This window comes from Somniosus microcephalus, chromosome 4 (assembly GCF_052327205.1).
Source record: "Somniosus microcephalus isolate GS21.2 chromosome 4, FLI_Smic_1.0, whole genome shotgun sequence".
Classification (NCBI taxonomy): Eukaryota; Metazoa; Chordata; class Chondrichthyes; order Squaliformes; family Somniosidae; genus Somniosus; species Somniosus microcephalus.
Window position 1 is genome coordinate 196,106,686 of NC_140990.1, and position 27,157 is coordinate 196,133,842.

General features: G+C 43.7%; 1 protein-coding gene across 11 annotated transcripts in view; it reads left to right on the top strand.

The window, feature by feature from the left end:
- The window catches only part of vps8 (VPS8 subunit of CORVET complex), a 957,961-nt gene that overhangs the window by 531,316 nt on the left and 399,488 nt on the right, over positions 1-27,157 (top strand). For all 11 annotated transcript variants that reach the window (XM_085985669.1, XM_085985662.1, XM_085985663.1 and 8 more), the window contains one exon: positions 15,473-15,642. In XM_085985669.1, coding sequence (XP_085841795.1) covers positions 15,473-15,642 — 170 coding nt within the window. The remainder of the gene's footprint in view (positions 1-15,472; positions 15,643-27,157) is intronic.

Below are 27,157 nucleotides of genomic sequence, written 5' to 3' on the forward strand. Positions count from 1 at the left end.
GACAGCCAGCCAAACTCCTTTCAATAACGACATGGGAGTCAGGATGTAGCGTCCAAGCTCCGGTGTTTAATAATGCCACACTTGCATGAGGTCAATGAAACAATACAAATCGGTTGCATTGGGTTGGAGTAAAACGGAGAAAGAAAAAAGAAAGAAATGCACCTTGTTACATACATGAGATATGACTAACATCTAAACATGAATATGTAATGAAACCATTCAACTCACAGGCAATGCTTTCGAAGGCGTAACAATGTAAGATTACAGCGGATTAACTTGCAGCATGCTCCATGCTGATGTGACCTCTTTGTTTGCTATCACTATACTACTTCCTGTTGAGTGACCCTACTGGCCATTTCCATTTACTGCCACCTACTGGCGGCAACAAAACAAAACTCCTGCAATTATAAGGCAGAACGATAAGCATTATTTTGAATTTTTAAAATTGTTATTTGTTATTTTTCAGGATTTTTGATTTTTCTTTCCCACAAAGAGGATTTTGGAATGAGTTATGTTTAAGTGTTGTACATTAAATCAAATGAAATTGTACAGGTTTAAAAAGCCACAGGCTGCAGCCACTGACACAGAAGGGTTTTGAGGTGTTAATGAGCCAGCCATTGAAGAGGTTTTCACAATCACCGGAGATCCTAAACAATTTGTTACTCGTCTCAAATGGTCTGACAAACACTACATCAGCTATAACAACAGAAAATGCTGGAAAAACTCAGCAGGCCAGGCAACATTCGTGGAGAGAGAAATAGAGTCAACGTTTCGGGTCGAAACCCTTCTACAGAACTGAGAGAAAAGGCAGGAAATGAAACAAAAGGCAGTTTGGGGGCTGGGAAATGGGGGAGGGGATAAAAGAAGAGACATTAAGAGATATTCAAGGTGAGACGAGATCGTAATAGGATAGGTAAAAAAACAGGTACATCTGCTATGGTGAGGCTGATTGTATTCATGTAAGACCACCATGAGGTGTCTGCTGAGAATATGCTCTTGGTAGAGGGTAGTAGGTTTGGCTGACAGGTCTTCTGGTGAATCCCTGCACGGGGAAGGAGTTGAAGATACCATCTTGCTACTTCCTATAAATCCAGGGAGAGAAATGGCAAAAAGAGATTTGAACAGTCAGTCAGATTTTAAACAGAAGACTGAGGGACAGGGCTCGGGCTAAGGCTGGAAGCTAAGTTGCAGGAGGTCAGGTTTTGCTGTTACAAGTCCAGCCCACAAAAGGAACAAGGCAGCTACCACTATAAACGAGTAGCAGGACTAAAATTATGTGGGGGATTGACCCATTGACTTAACACTGGAGGTCTTCCCAATCAGATTTTCAGGTGAACCTTGATTCAGACAGTCAGATCTCTAGCTGGATACAACTGGGCCCTGGTCAATATAAGAATCGGGATATAATGATGCAGTAAAGGCCCCAATGCCATTTTCTTCTCTATCCGCATTGCTTTCGTCAGTTCTTCAACCTGTTCACAAACCATGGTGGGTGGGAGGGGATACTAATTGGCACGCAGCCATTTCCAACGACATTAAAGGGATATTCACCTGCTTTCAAGTAAAACACGAAATGTTTGGGAGAAATTTTGTTGTATTACGTTGTGGTTCTTTGCTACTTAGAATATATTAAATTGCTTGTAGTGGCTGTGCAATAATCTGAACTCCTATTGCTGCTGGCTAATTTGACCAGATGCCTGTCACATATTGGAACAGAAGATGACCTTCCTGTTGCTCACTTTCTCTACAAGCATCTCTGTGGCTGCCCTGGATGATGTCATGTTGCCTGCTGCTTAAATAACTCGCTTCCCACTGACCAACTATGAAAAGTGCATCTCCCTTTTAAGGGGCTGCAGGCTGCAGTCAAACAGCACCCAACCAATCACATTTCCCATCTTCCCAATCAGTGAGCTGCCTATAAGATCAATGAATACGGCTGGCAACTCGCCTATTGAAAGTAAATGAGGCCTGATCAATAAAATTGATTGGGTATCCTGCTGACCCACAACCTGCCCGATATATGCTGGGAACAAAACATCCGTCCCCATGGTATCCAGTTCAGATCACAAGGAGGTTGTGTTGTTAGACCCCCTAGGTTATACTAGTACATGATTAGATTTTCGGCAGTATGAAAACGATTCTCAATTATAAGATGCTCGGACCACTTACAGGGGTGACCAGCACTGCTGAACATGAGAGGATATCTACGTCAGACCTGAAATTTGTAATGGTTTCTTATGTTACATAATTTATACTCTGCAAAGTTTTCAGGTCAGTAAAAAAAAAAATTGAAGATGGTAACTCAGGCCAATTGTTTTAGTGATTCAGTTGGTCACTTCCTGTAGGGTCAGGATTGGTAGTGCTGAAAGAAATTGAGCAATTTGATTGATTGTTTTTTTCTGCTTACTCCTACCTTATTGGTACATACTGACTGAATCAAACTGTTATTGATTCATTGACATTCAGTGAATCAGGCCTTTGATTACTTTTCAGATACGTCATTTCAACTAAATGCTAACTTTTGTCCTACTTGTATATCATACCCTGACACCCTCAAGTGTGACTCCACTTTCACGTGTGATGTTGTTGAAAGGCATGGCACAACGGACATTTACTAGATGCAAGACTCAGATGGATTTTTATCATTTATACTAAAACTAAAAGGCAAATTTGCTAATGATCATATTTAATTTATAAGGATTCAGAATGAGTTCAGTGAGATGCATTTTGTTAATGCGATTCCTTTAATGGCAAAAATGGACATTTAGGCAACCAAACTGCCGATAGGAAAGTGTTAGTTGAAATGTGTGAAATAGCATTTGTGCGCATACTAGTGTTACGAATTTGGGTCTGCCACTTGCTTTTGCCACTATAATGGCCTCAAACTGGTCGTTTCCAAATTGGTATCTCGATCAATAAGAGCCATCTGAAGAGGAGGTTTTGATCATTGAATGAATTGGTGGCATTGCCCCATAATTTCCGATCAGAGGCTTCCTGCGTGCGGAGGCCTCCTATCGGGAAAATATCTACGGCCTTACCTGAGGACTCCCAAGGTCCGGCCACTTCCGCTCCTAGGCCTCGCCACGACGGAATGTGCAGGGCTCGCGTATCCCAGGGGTGCATGCGGTTCGCAAGCATTCCTGGGATCACGTGGGCCAGGCGAGCCAATGGGAGAAGGGAATCCCCCTTCATACTTTTGATAGATAGACCTGTCAAAAGTATGAATAGGGATCACTGAAAAAAGACATTAAAACATTAAATAATTTTTTTTTTTAAATCATGTTTTTAAAATGAGTTAAAATTACATTAAATTATATTTTAAACGATTTAATTTATTGAAAAAATAATTAAGGTTTTTTACGGGGCTAAAAATAAACTTAGCTTTTTTAAAAGTATTTTAAAATTATAAATGAGTGAAAACATTTCTTTTACTTTTTTAAACTCTTATGCTGGTAAAAGCAGGCCTTAAGCAAAGGTAGAAATAGCAGAGGCATTGGTCACAATCTTTCAATCCTCATTGAATACAGGAGCAGTGCTGGAGGACTGGAGGGTTGCTAATGTTACACCACTATTCAAGAAAGGGGAGAGGAATAAACCAGGAAACTACAGGCCAGTCAGCCTAACATCGGTGTTGGGGAAGTTATTGGAAACCATTATCAGGGACAAAATAAACTTTCATTTGGAAAATCAAGGAGCACCAGCATGGATTTGTTAAAGGCAAATCGTGTCTGACTAACTTGATTGAATTCTTTAATGAAGTAACAGAGAATGTTGATCAAGGTAATGCAGTATAGATGTATATATGGGAGTTGAAATTGGGTGCCTTTGCACCTCTCGTTAGCGCTGGCGCTAACGGGGCACAAATGGCTTTGCGAGCGTGCACGGCGCTGACATCGACTCCCACCATATTCAGCGGGAGTTTTGCGGTGGCGCTACAGTGTTGTGCCCCGATCTCCTTTGCCCAGAGAGTGTGCCGTCATCGCCGTGCGCATTGCCCCGGTAGCGCCTCGGACCCGTAATTGACTTCCGCCCCCTGCAGCAGCGCGGTCGAAAACACTGACAGCTGCTGGAGGCGTGCATCGGGTGGCTGGCCGCTTCGAGGGCGCTGATTAAAGATGAGGTGGCCGAGGTAAGTGGGGGAAAAAAAACGTACCTTTCCTGTTCTAGTTTTTTTCACGGATTCCTACCCGTGATCAATCAGCCCGGCACTCTGCTTGAGTGCCGGGCTGATTGCGCGGGATCGTGGCTGCCTTGGTGGCCCAGGTAGGTACTTTTTAAATTGCAGTGCCTTAAGGGAGGGAACGAGCCTTTGGACGTGGCAGCGCTGCACAGCCCAGTGTGCAGCACTGCTGAAGTCTCCACCCCGCTCGCCGCCATTCGCACCCACTTCCCTCTTGGGGCGCTAAAACTCAATTACACGTTCGCCGGCGCTAAAGTTAGCGCCCAGGCAATGTTGGTGCCCCAAAATGGTCGATACCGAATTTTTCCCCCATGGACTTTTGGAAGGCACAAGGACATAAAGAGGCTTATTAAGAAGATGGAAGCCCATGGAATATGAGGAAAGTGGGAGTATGGATATGGAATTGGCTCAGTGACGGGAAGCAAAGGGCGATGGTGGATGGATGTTTATCAGACTGGGAGGTGGTTTGCAGTGGTGTTCCCCAAAGGTCAGTTTTGGGTTCATTACTCTATTCAATTTTTATAAACGACTTAGACTCGAGTGTTGGGAACAGCATTATAAAGTTTGCAGATGAAATGAAACTTGGCAATGTAGTAGATAGTGATGAGGATAGTTGTGTACTTCAGGATGACATAGACATGATGGTGAAATGGGCAGAAGCAATGCAGATGGAGTTCAATGTGAAGAAGTGTGAAGTGATGCACTTTAGGAGGACTAATTTGGAAAGACAGTATACTATAAAGGGCATGATTTTGAAAAATGTAGATGAGCAGAGAGACTTGGGGAAAAAATTCAGTTGGTAGCGCCACCCATTAGCGCCTTAAGAGGGCGCTAAGTGAGGCGCAAACCAACTAGCGCCCAGGCGCGGCACTGCCCACGCCTCCTGCAAAATTCAGCGGGAGGTTAGTGGTGGTGCTAACCGGTAGTGCTGTGCCGCTGGCAATGACATCATTGGTGTGCGCAGCGCCCCGCTTACGGCCCGGCCGCGATCTTTGGGAGCGCCCCCTGATTTACCGCCGGACGCTATGTCCGACAGGGTCAGGGGGGCGTACCTGCGGCCGGGGAGGTGCAATTTCAAGGCGAGGTGCGGGGTGGCCATTTTTGTTGCTGGCTGCCTGCCAGCACCTGCCTGCACTCCCGTCCCCGGCCTCCTGAACCGCCCCCCCCCCCCGCGGAGTGCTGGCTGCGCTCCAAGAGCCCGGCACTTCTCTTGGGTGCCGGGCTCTTTTGCCAGCACTCCCGATCCCCGGGGGCCCAGCTGGGCCCCAGGTTCCGCTGCACAAGGCCCCTCCCCTTTAAGAATGGGAGGAAGGTCTGCAATACCGCGGCGCGATGTACCGCAGCGTGTGGCACTGCGGTGTAAGGAATTAGCCACACGCTAGCGGGGCTGGGGTTATTTGTCTCTGGCCAGTCAGAAGCCTCTGAGCTGCTCCAGGGACCCCCTTGCGGTTTTGAAGCGCTCCCCTATTCCTGAGTTCTGACCCCCGGACTTATTCGGTGGCGATGTAGACAGAAAACAACGTGACTCGTGGTTTGGGTGCAAAACAGAGCACTATTTATTGAAAACAAAAGAAATAAACAACTTAAAATAATCGATATGGCTCTTATGCCTGGTACAACACTTTTGCTTAAAAGCAGTACACTTAATGTCCACTAGAGGGCTCCCTACTCAGTGCAACTCTCCTTTGATTAATACACGCAGTACACTCAGTGTCCACTAGAGGGCTCCCTGCTCAGTGTAACGCTGCTTTTATTTTAAATCCAGAACTTTTTACTTAAAAGACCCTTTACTCACTACAGCACCTTAGCTTAGTGGCTTTTACTTAAAAACAGCACTTTAATACAGTTACTTTAAAACAGCTAACAGCGTTCACCACAGCACTCCTTTGCTTGGTGCAACCCCCCTTTTTAATACAGTTTTAAATACAGTACTTTAAAACAGCTACTCCCTTTTAATACAGTTTTAAATATCGAATTCAGTGTTCACCATCGCACTTCTCTGCTAGGTGCAACACTGTCTTACTTAAATAGGGGAGGAAAAACGGACACAACGAGGGAAATCGACTAAAATCACAATTCTAACGAAATTCCCACTTTACTCCCACCCCTATGCCTATCCTAAGTTGCCTTGTGGAAGGCCAGAAAAATATATGCTCACCACTGCAATGCTAGCTCCGTGCCCTGTGAACTTAGATCTTCACTGCCCCGAAGTGAAAAACACCCCAGTGTTTTAAAAGTAAACTGCTGGTGTTTCGCTTCCACAGGCAGACTCCCATGCTGTAGAGGCACACGGAGGCAAGGCCAGAGAGCGCGAGAGCTTCTGGGAAGCTATCTTTTATACCCCCTTTTGGGGCCCGCCCAGCTCCGGATGTTTCTGGGCTAAAACAAAAGGGATCCAACTGCCCCATTGTCCAGTAATGGGCGATTCATCCAAACCCATTCATTTTAAACTGTTCCTTTTCTTAGTTCAAATGTCTCTTCTGTGCTGAGCTTTGAATGTAAAGCTGCAGTTTGGATATGTCTCCATTGTGTATGATGGGCTATTGAACCATTTCCATTCATCCTGTGGGTTTTGAATGGAGCTGTATTACTATGTAAACAGCTTGGGAGGAGTGTAAACAGAAGGCCATTGTTCTGTGGTCACCCGAAACCGCAGTCTGAAGTGGATAATCCCTTGTGTACACAAAGTAGCAGTTCCTGTAAACAACCATCGATTATCTCTGCAGTGAGGGAACTCCCGAACTGCCTTTGATTGGCCGTTTATTCAACCATCTTTGATCCTCCTTTTTCATGTCGATTGTCTCTGTGTCCTGACACGAGGTCGGGCAGCCATCTTTGATCACCCCTTTTTCACTGACACACACACACAAGCTGCTTCCAAGTCCGTTTGTCTTCAGCATACGGTCTGACGACCATTTTTATCCCTGGAAATTTAAAGGCACATCGCCCAGGGATTCTTTAATCAAAAATAATTAATCTTCAGAACTGTAAATTATTGCGAATTCTTACAGCGGCACGTAGCGCCACGATATTCACTCGCAGCGCCCCAAGAGGGATGCAGGGCGCTTCCAGTAGCGCCCCGCTTTCCTCTTGGGGCGCAAGCACTCAATTTCCGGTGCGGGGACGCTAATTTTTCTGGGGCGCTACTTTTAGCGCCCTGATAAAGTTAGCGCCTCAAATGGGGCACTACTCAATTTTTAGCCCTTGGTGTCCATATACACACATTCTTAAAGGTGGCAGGGCAGGTTGAAAAGGTGGTTAAAAAGCATATGGGTTGCTTTGGTTTATAAATAGAGGAATAGAATATAAAAGCAAAGAGATCATGCTAGAAATTTATAAATCACTGGTTAGGCCTCAGCTGGAGTATTGTGGACAATTCTGGGCAGCACACTTCAGGAAAGATGTAAAGGCCTTAGAAAGGGTACAGAGGAGGTTTACCAGGTGTGAAGGACTTCAGTTATGAGGAGAGGTTGGAAAAGTTCAGACAGTTCTCTTTGGAACAGAAGCGGTTAAGCAGTGACCTAATAGAGGTTTGCAAGATGATACAAAGTTTTGATAGAGTAGAGAGAGAAAAACTATTCCCTCTGGTGCGTGGGTCAACAATCAGAGGTCGTAGATTTACAATCATTGGCAAAAGATCTAGAGAAGAGATGAGGGGAAATGTTTTCACTGAGAGTTGTCGGGATCTGGAACGCTGCACCTGAAAAAGTGGTGGAAGCTGATTCCATAAATAATTTTAAAAGGGAGTTGGACAGGTACTTGAGGATAAGGAACTTACAGGACTACGGACATAAAGCGGGGATGTTGGACTAAGCACAACTGCTCTTTGAAGTATGGATATGTGCTGACCTACATGCTCATGTATTGGGAGTGAGGGGTCTTTTCATTCATTGAACTGTTCAGCATTATATACAGCAAAGTTCCATGAAACAGCAAGTAACCCAAATTACAGCTGCAACCTTAGCAGAAATGGTATTAAATTGCATTAATGATTTAAGTGTCAATTTGATCCATTTAATTGTGTTGAAAATACAATTGCTGTGTCTTGCAGGTGTGTCAATTAATTTTCCCCCCAAAATTCTTCCTGGATCTCTCTTGTAGACAGATGTTTTTTTTAAAGCAGCAGCCATCTGTTTTTGGTAGTGCATGCTGGAGTATTCATGCTGGAGTATTCATGCTGCTTGTTGCCACTGGGCTTGAAGGGCTGCAAGAGTGTAAATGGTATGACTACACAAACAGAAGATTTTCCTGAAATTGCATTATGCTTAAAAAAAAAAAAAAAATTTGAATTTCTTCACTCCAGTGTGCACTGGCAAGAAACTGTTTTAAACCGACTTTGGCTATTGTCTGCATGTTCGAAACCTGCAATTATGCATTTCAACTCTGTACGTTTTGTTACGGGTGGAATGGTAATGTACAGCATATATAAGGAGACAATTTACGTACAATTGCAATTCACCTGCAAAAATGATGAGAGGTCACAGTGCTGTCATATAGACCTCAGTTTCTGTTAAAAGAAAGAAAGACTTGCATTTATATAGTGCCTTTCATGACCTCAGGATGTCCCAAATTGCTTTACAGCCAATGAAGTACTTTTGAAGTGTAGTCACTGTTGTAATGTAGGAAACACAGTAGCCAATTTGCGCACAGCAAGCTCCCACAAACAGCAATATGAAAATGACCAGATGTTTTAGTGATGTTGATTGAGGGATAAATATTGGCTGATACATTGTGGATAACTCCCCTGCTCCTCTTCAGAATAGTGTCATGGGATCTTTTACATCCACCTGAGGGAGTAGACGGGGCCTCAGTTTAACATCTCATCTGAAAGATGGCACTTCCAACCGTGCAGCACTCCCTCAGTGCTGCACTGGAGTGCCAGCATAGATTTTTGTGCTCAAGCCTCTGGCGTGGGACTTGAACCCACAACCTTCTGACTCGGAGGCGGGAGTGCTACCCACTGAGCCATGGCTGTTGCCTAATTATCTATCTATCTATCTATATATATAAAAGGATCCGTCCGTCTGTATGCCTGTCTGTATGTCTGTCTGTCCGCTATACACTCAAAAGTTATAGTGTGTACCTACACATATGTTATAGCAAAAGAAAGCTGATGACCAGGGGAGTGTCATAGGCGTATTTACTTTTTGGTCAGACAAAAATTGTTCGGACAGTATAGAAAAACATTCAAAAATCCGCTCATTAACGGTTGACCAATCCTACCGCTCATTAGCATTGAGTGACGTGATGGTTGACCAATCCTACAGTTCAGTGACCTGATGGTTGACCAATCGGTGCGTCACGGGCGGGACCTAATCCTGCAGCCTCCCGAAACGTTGCCGCCATTTTTTCCCCTGCTTTTACCAGCTGCGGTAGCCCGCCGGAGTGGGAGGTGAGTTCGGGTCACTCGGGCCGATGGGGTCACTCGGGCCGGGCCTCACAACCGCTCGGCCCGAGACACAGAGCGGGGGAGCGGCAGCGGCCAGCCGTCAACCGCGCGGCCTGAGACACAGAGCGGGGGAGCAGCAGCGGCCGGCCGTCAACCGCGCTGCCCTCTAAACTGCCCTGGCAACGCCGGCCCCCCCCAGCTAGTATCTTATAATTCAATTGAAAGTGCCCAAGCCTCACCATTTAATTTTAATTTTGTAATCCTAAGATCAGGGAGAGATTCAAAACCAGAAACTTTTGTTTATTTATTTATAGTTAAAGGTGATTATTAATCAACTAGTCAAACAATCAATCAGGTCCTAGTACCTTTAAATCAAAGGCACGACTTTGCATGTCTAAATCAGTAAGAGTCCTTTATGTTCTCGTCTTCGTGCAAGGTGTTTTCCATATGCTGAGGCTCTGAAATCCCACTTGCTAGTATAAAAAGGAATCAATTATATTGCTATTTCCATTTCATTAAGCAGTATGGCTGTTAATCCTAATTGGCTGCCTTGTGATGCTAATTTGCAACATTCGCTCTGCTCATTTTGTATTAAGCAGTGAAAGCTCTGTTGAGTTTATTGCTTAACTCTCTGAGTACTGAATTTCCATTGCAAATTTTGATGCACATCCTGGCTGCCTTCCAATAAATTCAATCTTTTGATGCTGGTTTAGAAATGCTACTGTAGTAAACTGTGTTAGTTTTGTGGAGAAAGGAAGTCTTCCAAAGTGCTACAAATTACTAAATAACAACAGAAAACGTTGGAAAAACTCAGCAGGCCAGGCAACATCCATGGAGAGAGAAATAGTCAACGTTTCGGGTCGAAACCCTTCTACAGAACTGAGAGAAAAGGCAGGAAATGAAACAAAAGGCAGTTTGGGGGCTGGGAAATGGGGGAGGAGATGAAAGAAGAGACATGAAGAGATATTCAAGGTGAGACGAGATGGTAATAGGACAGGTAAAGAACAAACAATGGCTCTCGATGAAGTGTGAAGTGCGCTGGCAGAGTGAGAGACAGCTGCCATGTGGGAGAGAGAGAGAAAAGGAAAAGGCACAAACCAAAGGTGCGGATAAAAATTATAAAAATATAATAGGGGCCGAGGTTATGATCTGAAGTTGTTGAACTCGATATTGAGTCCGGAAGGCTGTAAAGTGCCTAATCGGAAGATGAGGTGCTGTTCCTCGAGTTTACGGTGAGCTTCCGTGGAACAATGCAAGAGGCCGCAGACGGTGAGGTCTGAGTGGGAATGGAGCGGTGAATTGAAATGACAGGCGACCGGAAACTCGGGGTCCCCCTTACGGACTGAACGGAGGTGTTCTGCAAAGTGGTCACCCAATCTGCGTTTGGTCTTCCCAATGTAGAGGAGACCACATCGTGAGCAGCGAATACAGTATACTAGATTGCAAGAAGTACAAGTAAATCGCTGTTTCACCTGGAAGAGGTGTTTGGGGCCCTGGACAGTGGGAAAGGGGGAGGTATATGGGCAGGTGTTTCATCTCCTGCGCTTGCACAGGAAGGTGCCGGGCAAAGGGGAAGGGGTACTGGGGGTGATCGAGGAGAGGACTAGGGTGTCTCAGAGGGAGCGGTCCCTACGGAATGCTGAAAGGGGAGGGGAGGGGAAGATGCGTTTGGTGGTGGATCACGTTGGAGCTGGCGGAAATGGCGGAGGATGATCCATTGAATGTAGAGGCTGGTGGGGTGAAAGGTGAGGACAAGGGGAACCCTATCGTGGTTCCGGAAGGGAGGGGCAGAGGTGAGGGCAGAAGTGCGGGAGATCGAACGGACCCGGTCGAGGGCCTTGTCAACCATGGTAGAGGGGAATCCTCGGTTGAGGAAAAAGGAAGACATGTCGGAAGCACTGGTGTGGAAGGTGGCAGCGTTGGAGTAGATGCGGCGGAGACGGAGAAAGTGGGAGAATGGAATAGAGTCCTTACAGGAGGCGGGGTGGGAGGAAGTGTAGTCCAGATTGCTACAAATTACTCTTTGCTTTTCTATAACTATTACTGTTTCCTAGATATCTTTACACCAGCGTTGATTAAGTTAATTCACATTCTTATTTTGTGTGTGAGATAGATTAGCTTTTGTCACCTATGACAGTTGTAAAGTGGCTTGTCTAAGCCGTGTACACAAGAAAATAAGAGGAAGGAATTACAGTGAGCAAAAAAAAGTAAGAGTGCAAATAGCACTCCTATGGCCTTTCTAAACACAATTGCCAGTTTGTACCAAGTTGTATACTAAATTTGCCCAAGCAAGCCACATGACTGTTCATCCGAAGCACATTGGTCTTTAAAGTAATGACCTTCTAGATTGGAAATTAAACTCAGTAAAGACAACTGATAGAAAATCAAGTATTTTAGCTGTTTTAAAATATACTATTGTTAAAATGCTTCCTTCTAATTTTCAGCTTCCTAATGGCTCAACAGATTATCTGATGAGAAGCTGAATCACATAGACCCAGGTGAAAGATCCAGGTTACAACTGAATAGGTTCGGGAGGACCAGGAATCACACTTACAAGTTGTGTCAGGGCAGAACTAGGTTAGATGTTGGGCGGTGGTTCTTTTCCCAGAGAATAGTGGACCTGCAGAACAAGCTGTCGGCTCGTGCAGTGAACACTGATTCGCTGTATTCCTTCGAGCAAGAGCCGGACCTGTTTCTGGCTGGGGCGGAGATCACTTTGTATATGAGGTAAATTGGCCAATGTGATCTCCAGGACTAGTTATGATCGCCTGAAGGAGTTGGAGAGGAATTTTCCTGTTTTTTCCCATAATTGACCTGGGTTTTTAATCTGGTTTTACATCTCACCCAGGAGATTACTTGGATTCTGGTGGGTGGGAAGTCTATGGCCGAAATTTTGTCGGTGATCAGAGGGCGGGTTCGGAGGCGAATCTGCTGTCAAAATCGAAAAGATTGACAGTGGGTCGGGTTTATCTGCGCTTTACAGACCTGACACCAAGCGGCGAGTGAGCCGCTTAAGAGCTTGTTAAAAGATACTTAAACACCATTTTACCAGCTTTTTCACAAGATTCCCTGCGCTCGGGGATCACGTCAGGTAAGTAGGTTGGGCAGTCAATGACTCTCCATTCCTCTGAATAGTTGACAGCTGCAAAAGAGGTATAAAAGCTACCATTACACAGCTGTTCACTTTTCAATCTGAGAAGCTGGAGCCTACAGGATTTGGAATACACCTTTCAGCTTTATGCAGTTTGGAAGTGTTTGGAGTAGTCTCTGTATCCACTGTCACCTCCTTAAAGCAACCTCTCTCACCATTGATAGATTGCTTCTGTCATCTCAACTTCAGCTGCCATCTATTCCAGCAGCATCAGTGCCCTTGAAAAAATCTCACCTTCGTCCTCAGAATCCCACCACGAATATCACCAGGCACACCAGCATCACCAACAACAAGACCAACCTGCTCCGCAATCACCTGATGCTGCACAGTACACAGGGCATCAGCACCCCACCACATTGCTGCCCAGGAGGCCAGGGATGGCCTCACCATGACCAGATTTACTTCACTTGACACTGTACACCCTGACTGCCACATGATGCGCCAGGTTAGCACCACCCCACACCAATACCATAAAGCATCCCTACAATGCCCAAGCCATTCCTTTCACACCCATCACCATTGTGGGGGTGGGGGGGAGGCTGGTACCGTTATGTCTCACCATTCACTGCAACTCACTAAGCCACTTCCAAAGGTACACACAGATCTGTCCAAGAAGGCAAAGTTTTGAAAATAAAGATTTCAATGTTTGACAGCACGTTAACAGAAACATTACATGGGAACATTGGCGATAACACCCAACTGCCTACCCTTGTGTGTTGTTAGTTGGTATGATTGGACAAGGATGAGGGTGAGTGTGAGGGGTGGCTAGTGAGATGGGGAAGTGATAATGTAGATAGAGAGGGATGGGTGGAGGTGCAAGGTAAGATGGTGTGAGTAAGGATGTGCAGGGGTAGGAAAGGCTGAGTGATGGGGATGTGATGAGTGGCACAGCAGGATGAGGCTGAGTGGCTTTGCAGTAACGTTTTGTGATCTACTGAGATCATTGAAAGGTTTGCGCCACTGCAGACATCCCTGCTTGTGTCCTCCTGTGCAATGTGCAACCAGGCTGCGTTGGTCTCCTGGAGAGGTCTCTTCTGCTCATTGGAAGGGAAGAGAACCTCCCTGAGTGCTGTGACTCTCCATAAGCATATGGAGGGAGTAATGGGAGAGCCTGGGTGCAGCCGTGCACCTTTGTCAGTGTTTGCAGCTCCTCAATGCTGCAGAACACTGACAGCACAACTGTCAAAATTAATGTGGACATGGTCCCTTTAAGGAAACCGGCTGATGACATGTCATCAGAACCCGCTTCCTATTGGTTGGGAACCTCGCAAGGCGGGCTTAACAAGCCTCATCAATGGAAAATCTTGTTGGAGGCAGGGATCGAGACAGATGCAGGGTCCCCACACGCTATGGATGTCGCCACCCCGGACCTGCTGAGGTTGAAAAAATCCAGCCCTATGTGTGGGTGGGACAGACTGGTTGGAGCAGTAGATCTTTTCCTGCCCATCCTTTTCATGTATTTATATGTTCAATCCCTAGTCCGTGCTGAGTTTGCTCATTTCAGCCACAGTATTCACAGATGCAAACAACTAGGCTCAGTATCCCTAGGTTCTGGAGGAGAAAATTGTCCAAGGTTCCTGATTACTATCCAGTGACTCCTGCTGGAAGTACTTGGGTGAAAATATGATTGGTTTCTGATGTGATGCCCCTCGCTAGTGATCAGCCAGCCAACACTCAATGCTGAGGCTCACACATGAATAATGGTAATTTGGGTTTGGCAACAGATAGCTATTAAATCATACCCCAGTTTGGAGTCAATTCCAGAGAGCCATGAAACCATACCCCAGAATAAAGTCAATTCCTTCAGGAACAGAGAAGAAGGAAGAAAATTGACAAGGGAAGATAAAACTGGTTTTCACTAGAACTCTTTACCTTCATCTTTTCTAAGGGATTAAGTTTAGCAATTGCAGCTCAGTTATCTGGGAAATTGAGTTTGGTCATATATGTGGAATTGACTTCAGGGAAGAAGAGAACACTCATTTATTTTTATTGAAGGGTTTTTCTATTCACTATGGAAGACTTTCATTATTTGATATTAAAATACCTTGATGTATTACTTGTTTTTTATAATACTGTAAAAACCCAACAGCAGTGTGTGGCTGCTCAGTTTCAATTCAGTGATCCTGGATTCAAACCCTACCCTCAACTGACAATAATTAGCTAGATTACTATGTAAAACCCCTGGCAATGATAAAGCATTCCACTTCTGTACAGGTGGGCATTGTGCACATTCTGCACTGCCATTTAGCCGTTTGGGTAATTGTATTAATGGTAACTGTAACAAATTTAACTTTATAACACATCCACTGTCAAGAGATTGAGAGCAAAGCAGGAACAATGCAACTTGTAGAATTACATTTATATGTACACCTGCACTATCATTGTTTTCAGGTATAGAAAAAAATATCTACTGGAGTCACCTTGTGACCCAATCAACTGAAACATATGAGCTTCCAGCTTGAGCAGGAGGCAACTGCAGCAATCCCTTAATTACAAAATGCCTTAAAAAGGCATTACTGAACTGACCCAGATCGAACACAGCATTGCCCTCACTGTACAATCAATCCTTAAGGTCCCAAACTACACCTTAATCAATATTTTAAGTCCAGGTCATCCCAAATTCATGGCTGAAGGAGGAGAGCACGTTGGCAGAGAGGCAGTAAATGGCGTTGATGAAGGGTAGGACTTTGCAACAACAGATTATTTATTTACCACCTTAAAGTGACCATATGACTGCCTTCTGCTTTTATAGACACTACTAGAGACCACAACCAACCTCCTGAACCATGACCTCCATTGGTCACTCTGCAACCTTCGTGGAGCTGTTAGTAGGGGCCTGAACCCCAAACAGGAACACTGCAGTGTCTGCCTGCAGCAGTACAAGAGGAGACAAGAAGGCACCGAGGAAGTAATCGTTTTCAGGTGAGTGCAACCTCCTGTTGGCAGTTTCTAATAGCCACATACAGCCCTTTACTAATCCATGTCCATTGAGTGCTTCTTTAATGCTTTGTTAGTTCCCAAAGAATTACCCTTTTGGTTAGCATATTCCCTTTGTTTTTCATGTTTTCCTTTCCATGACTTTTAATTTTGTACTGACAACCAGAAAGGAAATGGCTGAGCAGTGCTGATAAACACTGTGTTGTAAGGAGTACACAGAAAAGGTTAATAAGGATATAATAAAGATTGCATGTAAAGCACGAAAATCTATGGGGGAAAAATTGGGTTGCTTTGCGTCTCCCATTAGCGCCCAGGCGCAGCGCTGCTAACTCCTCCTGTGAAATTTAGCGGTGGTGGTAGCCGGTAGCGCCCCGCGGCGCCTCCGGTGATGACATCAGCGCCCCAGCCGCAAACTTCAGCTGCGCCCTCTGACCTATCGCCGGACGATATGTCCGACATGGTCAGGGTGGCGTTTGTGCAGCCACGGCCGCATTATTCAAAAGGGCAGGTGTTGGGTGGCCTTTTTTTTCTGGCCGCCAACCAGCACCTGCCCCCTTCCCCTCTTTTATTCAGGGTACCGGCCGCGATCGCTCAGCCTCTTGAGCGCCGGGCTGCTTTCCTTGCACCCCTGGTGCGTGCAGCACTAGGCCCCTCCCCTTTAATCAGGGGAGGGAGGCCTGCAATACCGCGGCGCTACGTGCCAATGTGCATGGTACTGTTGCATGTAGCGCCGCGATATTCAGTGGTAGTGCCCCTGGAAGGAGGGGGAGGGCTTCCAGTAACGCCCCGCCTCCTGCTTGGAGCGCTACCACACAATTTATGGCGCAGAGGGCGCCACCGAATTTTTCCCCCTATATGTTCAGAGGATTAATAATGAACTCCTCAAAAACAGTGCAAGCAAAGGAGAAACAAGGGAAAGCTGGCCTTTTTAAAAACTAGAGTTAGTTATTTTATTTTTGTATTCATTTGAAAAATCTCACATTCTGTATGGTTTTTATTTTATGCAGCAGCTGGTTTAACCTGTAATAACCCTTCAGGAGCTGCTATTTTCATGAAAAAGTGGATGAGAAACTATTTTCGTTTTGGATGGCAGATTTACTTTGTCATTCTTGCAGCAACAATGTTCTCTGCAAGTGACAAGCTGATGTGTCTAGCCAGTCTACATTAATGTGCTGCCTCTGCATGCATTTACAGACACTTTATCATTAAAATGCTCCTGCACTTATATATTTTTATAAGTGGTTAATGATTAAAGACAATAGAAAAACTGATGCAAAATATGCTCAAGGAAACTCTAGACTGTAATTTGTTAGGAAGACTGGTGAAGATGGCAAGGTCTGCAGTTTTCTTTGTGGCTTTGGTTCATTGATTGCTACAAGAGTGGTATTGTGTTGTGTTGAAACTGAGCACTTTTATATGCCAGTACTATTTGCATGTTTAAATGCACAACCTGTCCTTGAGACCATAATTGCTGCCTTAATGGTTTACACAACTTTGTCAATTAACATCTTTCTCAATAAACAACTTTCATGCAATGGGACAGGAAGATGTGGTGAGAATTTCCCATGTTTCCAATTAGTTAATATTTTTATTTATAAAGAGAATCGGTTTTCTTTGTTGGGAGGGAGAAAATCTTAAAGAACCACATCATTTTCATTGCAACATCATCACACACAATTAAAGCAATGATGGTTTTACAATATATTTTGATGTGGTATACATCGCATTGCATGTTTGGCAAACAGCCAAAAATGTTTTAACAAAGACTTATGTAATACAGGTCCCTATGTTAACTCCAGGTGGGTTTTGGGTGGGTGGGTAGCAGTGTGAGTTAGAAACTCACCCAGCACCTCCAGAAGTTTTAACGCCCACGCATCATTTAAATCCCGCCGGCCAACTTCCTACCCGTTCTGAGCAGAAAGTCGAAAAGAAATGGCGGAAAATAACATGGCCCAGAGGCTGCCTGCCAACACCAGGTAGATGGTGGGATCAGTTGCCGTCTCGCGGGGATCTCACGATTGGGAATGAGGTGGCTAGACGATGGCAGGGGATGCCTCAGTTTTGTTTGTTGTGCAGCCGGGAGAATCACTCCTGCTCCTCCTGGTCACACAAGAAAAGTAAAAAAACTTATCTTATGTTCATTAATAAATAGACATTCTTATTATGAACACAGCTAGCTTCTAGCTAGTCATTTATTCAGTACACGTTCTCTAGGTACAGTATCTGTAGAGATGCTGCATGTGTGCTCCTGTGTGCAGGCTGCCATCTTGACTGTTGCCTTGTGGGTAGCCTAGTGCCTCATGGGTAATGTAGTCTTAATATCTATACAGCTGGCTAGTGTAGTCTTATATACATACAGCTATATACAGCTCTACGGCTCCACCTAGTGTCCACTATAGAATGACATGTTATTGATCACTACACTTACTACTTGAGCCTCTTCTAACCCTGGCTCCTCTTCCTTGTTGTCTTTGCCTGGTGGGAGAGCCACTGCGGTTTCCTGCTCAGGCCATTGAGTTAACATTGCAGTTGGGTTCCGATGATATTATGAGGACCCTACGTGCATAAGTACAAAAGAACCCTGCCTGCTTTGGGCGGGTGTCCTTGCTGCCTGCTCAGTACAACAGAGTAAATTTGGAAAGGGTCAGCTCCCAGCGGCTCAAGGGTTGGTAAGTAACCTGGCTGATCTTAACTGCCCGCCTGCCCGGTTTCTGTCGGGCGGGTAAGATTAAAATCGCCCCCACTGTCTCATTGTTTATGGATAAATATCTGTGAATGGGCTGCAGTTAAGGAACCTTAACGGAAAAACATTTTGTCTTGAATCTTGAGAAAGGCAAGTGTTAATCTAACTAGAGAAAGCAACCGTGAGAGAACTCAGCTGGGAAATTAATTGACCAGTCGTCATGGAAATAGCAATAATCTTAGCAGAAGTGAGATGAGCTCCTAATAGCAGCACAGCTGGCCTAGAAGAATATGCTGAACTCTAATTGTGCGAGCTGTGTTAACACAGACGTGTCTTATTTTAATGTAGCACTTGGAGAGCATGGATGGGGACCGGTCTTCCAGTGCCAGGTCAATGCAAAGCTTGATTTGCGATAGTAGTTACATGACAGGTTGCCACTGTCTATCAATCTGGTAATTTAAAGATGTTGAAAGACTTTATCAAGCCGAGTGAAGCAGAAGTTATCCCCTGATATCACTGAGTTATATTCCTATTTATATAATGTATGTATGTTTATAGCTCATAATACCATGTCATGAAAAGCTCTTGTCTCCGATTTATTTCATATACATGAGGCAGTGCTTGACTGAATGACTTCCTTGAGAACCACCAGCAGTAGAAACAAATACAGAAAGCTACGTGCTGGCTCTCAACATCAGCTTGTGCCAGCCAGAACCATAGCAATTCATACATATAAGTGCTGCTTAGTTTTCTGTGGCACCAATATCATAAGCAAAACAAATTGACGCCACATATCTAATACAGTACAATATTCATACACTTTTGCACAACAACTTTTATGCAATGGGACAGGTAGATGTGGTGAGAATGGCCGTGTTTCCAGTTAGTTAATATTTTTATTTATAAAGTGAATCGATCTTCTTTGCTGGGAGGGAGAAAAATCTTAGAGCCACATCATTTTCATTGCAACAACATCACACACAATCAAAGCAATGATGGTTTTACAATGTATTTTGATGCAGTATACATCACATTGCATGTTCAGCAAACAGCCAAAAATGTCATTTACGCAACTTCATCACAGCCATGGCACTATTGCATAGGATTTCACTCCTTTTGAGAAAAAAAGCCCATTACACCTGACCACACTACCACTAATGAGGGCTACTAAAAGGTGGGTTTAATTGATATTTTCAGCAGAATAAAATGAAACTGAAGCGCAAACACTATAACAGTGGTGTACTGCATAGCAAGTTATGAAACAAAATAATTTGGTCATTGTAAGGCTCGCACACACTGTTTTTAATGGAATAAACATTGTATTCAACATCTTCCTATTTGACTCAATGCACCAGTCATTTGCCCAGCCACCTTCCACCCCAGTTACCAATGCGTTTTGCAGTAAGCCACAGTTAGAACCAGGACTATGGCCCCGATTTTAATTCTGGGCGGATTAGTGGCAAATTGAGTTGGAAACTCACCTGCTGCAGATATCAGGCCCAGGCTATCTTAACTCCCGAGCCTCATTAACAGGCCGCCAGTGCATTTCCCGCCCAGAATGGCAAGCAGGTGTCAGCCTATCAAAAATTACCACCACTTCCAATATGTAGGCAAACATTGCAAACTAATTTGTGCACAGTAAGTTCCTGCAAGCTGCCATAAAATGAGTTGCCAGTTTTCAATTTATCTTTGGTGGTGTTAGTTGAAGAGGGGTTGTTGTCCAAGACACCAAGAGAACTCCCTGTTGTGCTTTGAATAATGCCATGGGGTCTTTAACAGAGTATGTGTAGAACAACCCATTTTCAAAGAATGAGGAAACCTATATCTGAAACAAGTTGGGAAGTCTATCCCTACACGTAGGAAGGATGATGTTCGGATGCAGAAGTGGAGCTTAATGCACGGATGTAAATATTTAATTTTTAAAAATGTTAATGTAAAATGATGGGGAAAAAATAACTTTTTTCAAAATTATCATTTTGCAATTAACAATTTTTGGAAGTGCTGCCTGTGATATCACATGGGGAGCGATTTCCCCACAAAACGCTATTTCTACCTAGCAATCATCAGCAATAAATCAAGCCAACAAGTAGTGATTGAGTGATCCTTAATCACTGTATGTTTGGGTATCTCTCCTTAAAAGATTTAAGATTATGTGTAACAAATCAGAATGCCCTTCCATTAGAATATTACGAGGCAGATATTTGACTAACTGGTAGAAAACAGATCAATGGAAACCAATTGCTGCACCATTAACTCTTCAGATAACTTTAATGAGTTGCTTATTTTCTGACCATTTCTCTTGTGAAATCAATAAAACAAGGAGTTGGTGAAGTGGTTGTTTGCATATAATCAACATGGCAATTGATATCTATATCTGACCAACCCAGGGTTCAAAATAAATTTTATGAAACAATCTATTCTTTATTTTTTAAATTCTATTTTAGGGTTTAATTGAATTATATTCTTTTTTTCAAACCCCAGCCCACGTGGCTTCTTGCAGTCAAGCTTTGTTTCCTGACCTGGGTGATGAAGAATATTGGATAGGAGTTTGATTTTTTTTTTACATGAAATACAAAAGATACTGTAATAATGAGCATGTGTTTCTATACTGCATCTGGTTAGATTATTGTAATAATAGTGTATCGTCACATTATTATCATTGCAAGCAGGTTCCTTACCAAAAGGTTGAGCTTGCCATTAAATGTAGCTTCCCATATTTTCCAAAAGATCTCAAAGGTAAGTGCAGATAAGAGAGGCGATTTGGCCCTTCTTTCTATCAGAAACTACAGTTCCCATTTAATTGCCTCTTAAGTAATTTCAGAATGTTTAATATTCAAGTATTGATCACTCTGCAAAGGAAGATGGTTGTGGTTGTTGAAGACCAATTAACTCAGACCCAGGACATCGCTGCAGGAGTACTTTAGGGCAGTGTCCTAGACCCAACCATCTTCAGCTGCTTACATAGGATTGCATAGGATATATGTCACAGAAACAGGCCATTCGGCCCAACCAGTCCATGCCGGCGTTTATGCTCCACTTGAGCCTTTTCCCGTCTTTCCTCATCTAAATCTATCAGCATAATCCTCTATTCCCCTCACCCTCATATGCTTATCTAACCTCCCCTTAAATGCATCGATACAATTTGCCTCAACTACTCCCTGTGGTAGCGAGTTCCACATTCTCACCACTCTCTGGGTAAAGAAGTTTCTTCTGAATTCCCTATTTGATTTCATGGTGACTATCTTATATTGAGGGCCTCTAGTTATGCTCTCTCTGTATCCACTCTATCAAAACCTTTCACAATCTTAAAGACCTCTATTAGGTCACCCCTCAGCCTTTTTTCAAGAGAAAAGAGATAGGTATACCCTCGCATTTCTGGTATCATACTTGTAAATCTTCTCTGCACCCACTCTAGTACCTCTATATCCTTTTTATAATATGACGACCAGAATTGTACACAGTACTCCAAGTGTGGTCTAACCAAGGTTCGATACAGATTTAGCATAACTTCACTACTTTTCAATTCTATCCCTCTAGAAATAAACCCTAGTGCTTGGTTTGCTTTTTTATGGCCTTGTTAACCTGTGTCGCTACTTTTAGTGATTTGTGTATTTGTACTCCGAGATCCCTTTGCTCCTCTACCCCACTCAGACTCGCACCCTCCAAGTAATAAGTGACCTCCCTATTCTTCCTACCAAAATGTAATACCTCACATTTATCTATGTTGAAATTCATTTGCCAATTATATGCCCATTCTGCAAGTTTATTAATGCCCTCCTGTAATTTGTTGCAGTCCTCCTTTATTGACTAACCCCCCCAATTTGGTGTCATCCGCAAATTTAGAAATTGTGTTTTTGATTCCAAAGTTCAAATCATTAATATAAGTTGTGAACAGTGGTCCCAGCACTGATTCTTGTAGAACACCACTTCCTACCTTCTGCCACTCTGAATAGCTACCCTTTACCCCTACTTGCTGCTTTCTGTCTTGAAGCCAGCTAGCTATCCATTCTGCTACTTGTCCCCTGACTCCGCATTCTCTGACATTAATCATTCATCTATTATGTGGTACCTTATCGAAGGCCGTTTAAAAATATAGATAAATTACATCTACTGCATTACCCTTGTCTACTCTCTGTTACCTCTTCAAAAAAATCAATGATGTTAGTCAAGCAAGACTTTCCCTTTTGAAATCCATGCTGACTATTCATTATCATATTTTTGGTTTCTAGGTGTTATTCTATATTCTCCTTTAGTAGGGATTCCATTAATTTTCCTGCCACCAATGTTAAGCTGACTGGTCTATAGTTCCCTGGACCTGTTCTATCTCCCTTCTTAAATATAGATATTATGCAAGCTATCCGCTAGTCCTCTGGCACTACAGCTTTTTCTAACAAATTATTATATATGTGTAGTAATGCCTCTGCTATCTCCCCTAGATTTTTTAAAAATACGTGGATGTACTCTGTACGGACATGGTTTTTTTTCCTCTCTGTGGTTTTTTTCCTCTGAGTTTGATTAGTTTATTTAATATATCTAATGTATGTTTCATTAGTAATTCAGCATCCAATGTCATGTCCACCTGTTCTATCGCCCTGGTAAATACTAAAGCAAAGTAAATATTTAATATTTCTACCATCTCTCTATTGCTGCCTGTGGTATTATCCTGTCTATCCCAAAGTGGCCCTGTTCCCATCCCAACCTTCCTTTTTTTATTTATGTGACTCATAGAATGGTTACAGCACGGAAGAAGGCCACAGCACGGAAGAAGGCCATTCAGCCCGGCCAGCCTGTGCCGGCTCTCTGCAAGAGCACTTCAGCTAGTCCCACTCCCCCGCCGTTTCCCCGTAGCCCTGCAAAAAATTTCCTTCAGGAACTTATCCAACTCCCTTTTGAAAGCCGTGATTGAGTCTGCCTTCACCACCCTTTAAGGCAGTGCATTCCAGATCCTAACCACTTGTTGCGTAAAAAAGTTTTTCCTCATGTCGCCTTTGGTTCTTCTGCCAATCACTTTAAATCTGTGTTCTCTGGTTCTCACCCCTTCTGCTAATGGGAACAGTTTCTCTTTATCTACTCTGTGCAGACCCCTCATGATTTTGAACACCTCTATCAAATCTCCTCTCAATCTTTTCTGCTCTAAGGAGAAGGACACCAACTTCTCCAGTCTATCCACGTAACTGAAGTCCCTCATCCATGGAATCATTCTCGTAAATCTTTTCTGCACCCTCTCTAAGGCCTTCACATCCCTCTTAAAGTGCGGTGCCCAGATTTGGACACAGTACTCCAGTTCAGGCCATACCAGTGTTTTAAACAGGTTCATCATAATTTCCACGCTTTTGTATTCTATACCTCTATTCATGACGCCCAGGATTCCGTAAGCTTTTTTAACTGTTTTCTCAACTTGCCCTGCTACCTTCAACGATTTGTGCACATATACCCCTAGGTCTTTCTGTTCATGCACCCCCTTTTGGATTGTACTGTTTAGTTTACATTTTCTCTCCTCATTCTTTCTACCAAAATGTATCACTTCGCAATTTTCTGCATTAAATTTCATCTGCCATGTGTCCGCCCATTCCACCAGCCTGTCTATGACCTCTTGAAGTCTATCACTATGCTCTTCACTGTTCAATATACTTCCAAGTTTTGTGTCTTCTGCAAATTTTGAAATTGTGCCCTGTACCCCACATCTAAGTCATTAATATATATCAAGAAAAGCAGTGGTATTAGAACCGACTCCTGGGAAACACCACTGTATACCTTCCTCCAGTCTGAAAAACAACCGTTCACCACTACTCTCTGCTTCCTGTCACTTAGCCAATTTCGTATCCATGCTGCCACTGTCCCTTTTATTCCATGGGTTTCAACTTTGCTGGCAAGCCTATTATGTGGCACTTTGTCGAACGCCTTTTGGAAATCCATGTACCGCATTTCACTGTTACTATTTTGTTTTACGTTCCTTCATAATTTAATTTCATAGTTCCTCTTTGCCTTCCTAATTGTTTTTTTTTTACTTATCTCCTAATCTCTTCATAGACTTTCTTATCATGCTCTCCCCTGCTGTCCATGTACTTAATGTATGCCTCTTTCCTTACCCTTATTTTTCCTTTATAGCTTTATTCATCCATGGTGTCTCATTAGTGTTTAGTTTTTTTTAGCGGAATATATTTTTCCTGGACTCTATTGAACTCCATTTTAAATGTTTCCCATTGGTGTTCTACATCATTGTTTGCCAATATTGTTGTCCATTTTATTTTTCCAAGTTCTAGTCTCAACCTCTCAAAATCAGCTTTTCTCCAATCTATTACCCTGGTCTTCGTCATACTTACGTCCTTCTCAATTATTATCATATAAAGCGTATTATATTATGGTCACTATTGTCTAGATGTTCCCCTACTTTTACTTAGCTTATCTGCTCTGGTTCATTCCCCATTACTAGATCCAATAGCGAATCCTCCCTGGTTGGGCTTTTTACATATTGGGTTAGAAAGGAGTACTGTACACATTATAGGAACTCCATTCCCTTATCCCCTTGACCTACCTCTTCTATCCAATTAATACTGGGGTAGTTGAAATCCCCCATGATTATTATTCTATGTTTTTTACTCAGTTCCCTAATTTCTTTGCATATTTCATCCTCTACCTCCCTTCCGCTGACTACTCCTATTAGTGTGATTGATCCTTTATTATCTTTTATCTCTATCCACATGGATTCTATTTCGGTCTTGCTGATAGTTGCGGCATTTTTTCTACTGCCATTATGTTATCCCTAATAAGTACAACCACTCCACCTCCCCTTTTTTCCCTCCCTATCTTTTCTAAATATGTTCTGCCATGTTTAATTCCCAGTCCTGATTTTTCTGTAGCCATGTCTCAGTAATCCCTACTATGTCTGGTTCCTCGCAACGCACGATTGCCTCCAGCTCCGCTGTTTTATTACGGACACTGTGCATTACTGTACAGACAGTTTAACTCATTTTTAATAGCAGTTCCTTTCATTTTATTTTTAACTATCTTTTTACACTCCTGTTTTATAATTCTATTTATTCCCTGGCCATTTATGGCCTCCCTTACTTTATTCTTCCCTATGCTCTCCTTTCTTGTTTTGTTTAAATTTAGCCTGGTTTCATTTCTTGTAGATCCCTCCCCCCCCATCTTACTATTTTAAGGCCTTTGCTTCTTCCTTACTTACCCTTTCCGCTGGGATCCTGGTCCCATCGCAGTTCAGGTGGAGCCCATCTCACCGGTACAGTTCCTCCCTCTCCCAGTACTGGTGCCAGTATCCTATGAAAAGAAACCCCTCTTTCCCACACCAGCCCTTTAGTCATGTGTTAATTCTCCTGATCTGACTGTTTATATGCCAATTTGCACATGGCTCAGGCTCGGGCAATAATCCAGAGATTATTACCCTCTAGGTCCTGCTTTTAAATTTAGTTCCTAACTCCTGATACTCCTTCAGCAGGACCTCCTCTCTGTTGCTACCTGTGTCGCTTGTTCCAACATGGCCCACAACAACTGGATTTACCCCCTCCCTTTCCCGATTCCTCTCCAGCTGCCTCGAGGATATCCCTTACCCTGGCACCGAGAGGCAACACACCTTTTGGGATTTTCATTCTTGGCTGCAGAGAACGCTATCTATCCCCCTAATTATAGAATCCCCTATCACTACCACATTTCTATTCTGCTCCTGCCCCCCCTTGGACAGCCTTCTGAGCTATGGAGCCTTCGTCTGCATTGTGGCTGTCCTCCCCACAGTCTTTCTCCTTGTCCCCACAGGTAGCGAGTACATCATACCTGTTGGACAGGACCAGTGTCTGTGGGACCTCCTTCTCAACCTCTCATAAATCCCCACTACCTGCCTCTCTAGCAGTCACACCCTCCCCTTCCTGAACCTGTGCTTTCCTCTGGGGTGTGACTGTATTCTGGATAAAACTGCCCAGAAATTCCTCCCCCTCCCTTATGTTTCGAAGTGTGTCTGACTCGCACTCCAGCTCAATGACTCTGAGCCGGAGTGACTGAAGGCTTAGACATTTCCTGCCGATGTGGGAATCCGGGACAGTCTCGTTGTCCACAAATTCCCACATACTACAGTCCCGACACATAGCCTGCCCTGCCACCTCTAGAATTCTTTATTTATTTGCTTATTGATAACCTGAATTAATTTAATTTGTTGATGTTTTTATTCAAATGATTATTTAGTTATATTAATTAATTAGTTTATCTAGTTAAGTTATTAATTTAATAAAGTAATAGTTCCCCAACTCTTAGTTTAAACCACTGCACTAGCTTAGAGAAAAAAGAAAGCTGTAAGACTCCCCAACAAATCTCCTACCTGCTGTCCTGTGATGTCATTCCTTGATTTTCTTTTTTTCTCTTTCTCTCTCCTGATGATTTGTTCAGTTCCATTCGCACCTCCTCAGATAATGAAGCAGTCCGTGCCCACATGCAGCAAGACCTGGACAACATTCAGGCTTGGACTAATAAGTGGCAAGTAACATTTGTGCCACAAGTGCCAGGCAATGACCATTTCCAATAAGAGAGAGTCTAGCCACCTCCCCTTGACATTCAGTGGGATTACCATCGCCAAATCACCCACCATCAACTTCCTGGTGGTCACCATTGACCAGAAACTTAACTGGACCAGCCACATAAATACTGTGGCTACAAGAACAGGTCAGAGCCTGGGTATTCTGCGGTGAGAGTCTCACCTCCTGACTCCCCAAAGCCTTTTTACCATCTACAAGGCACAAGTCAGGAGTGTGATGGAATACTCTCCACTTGCCTGGATAAGTGCAGCTCCAACAACACTCGGAGTTCAACACC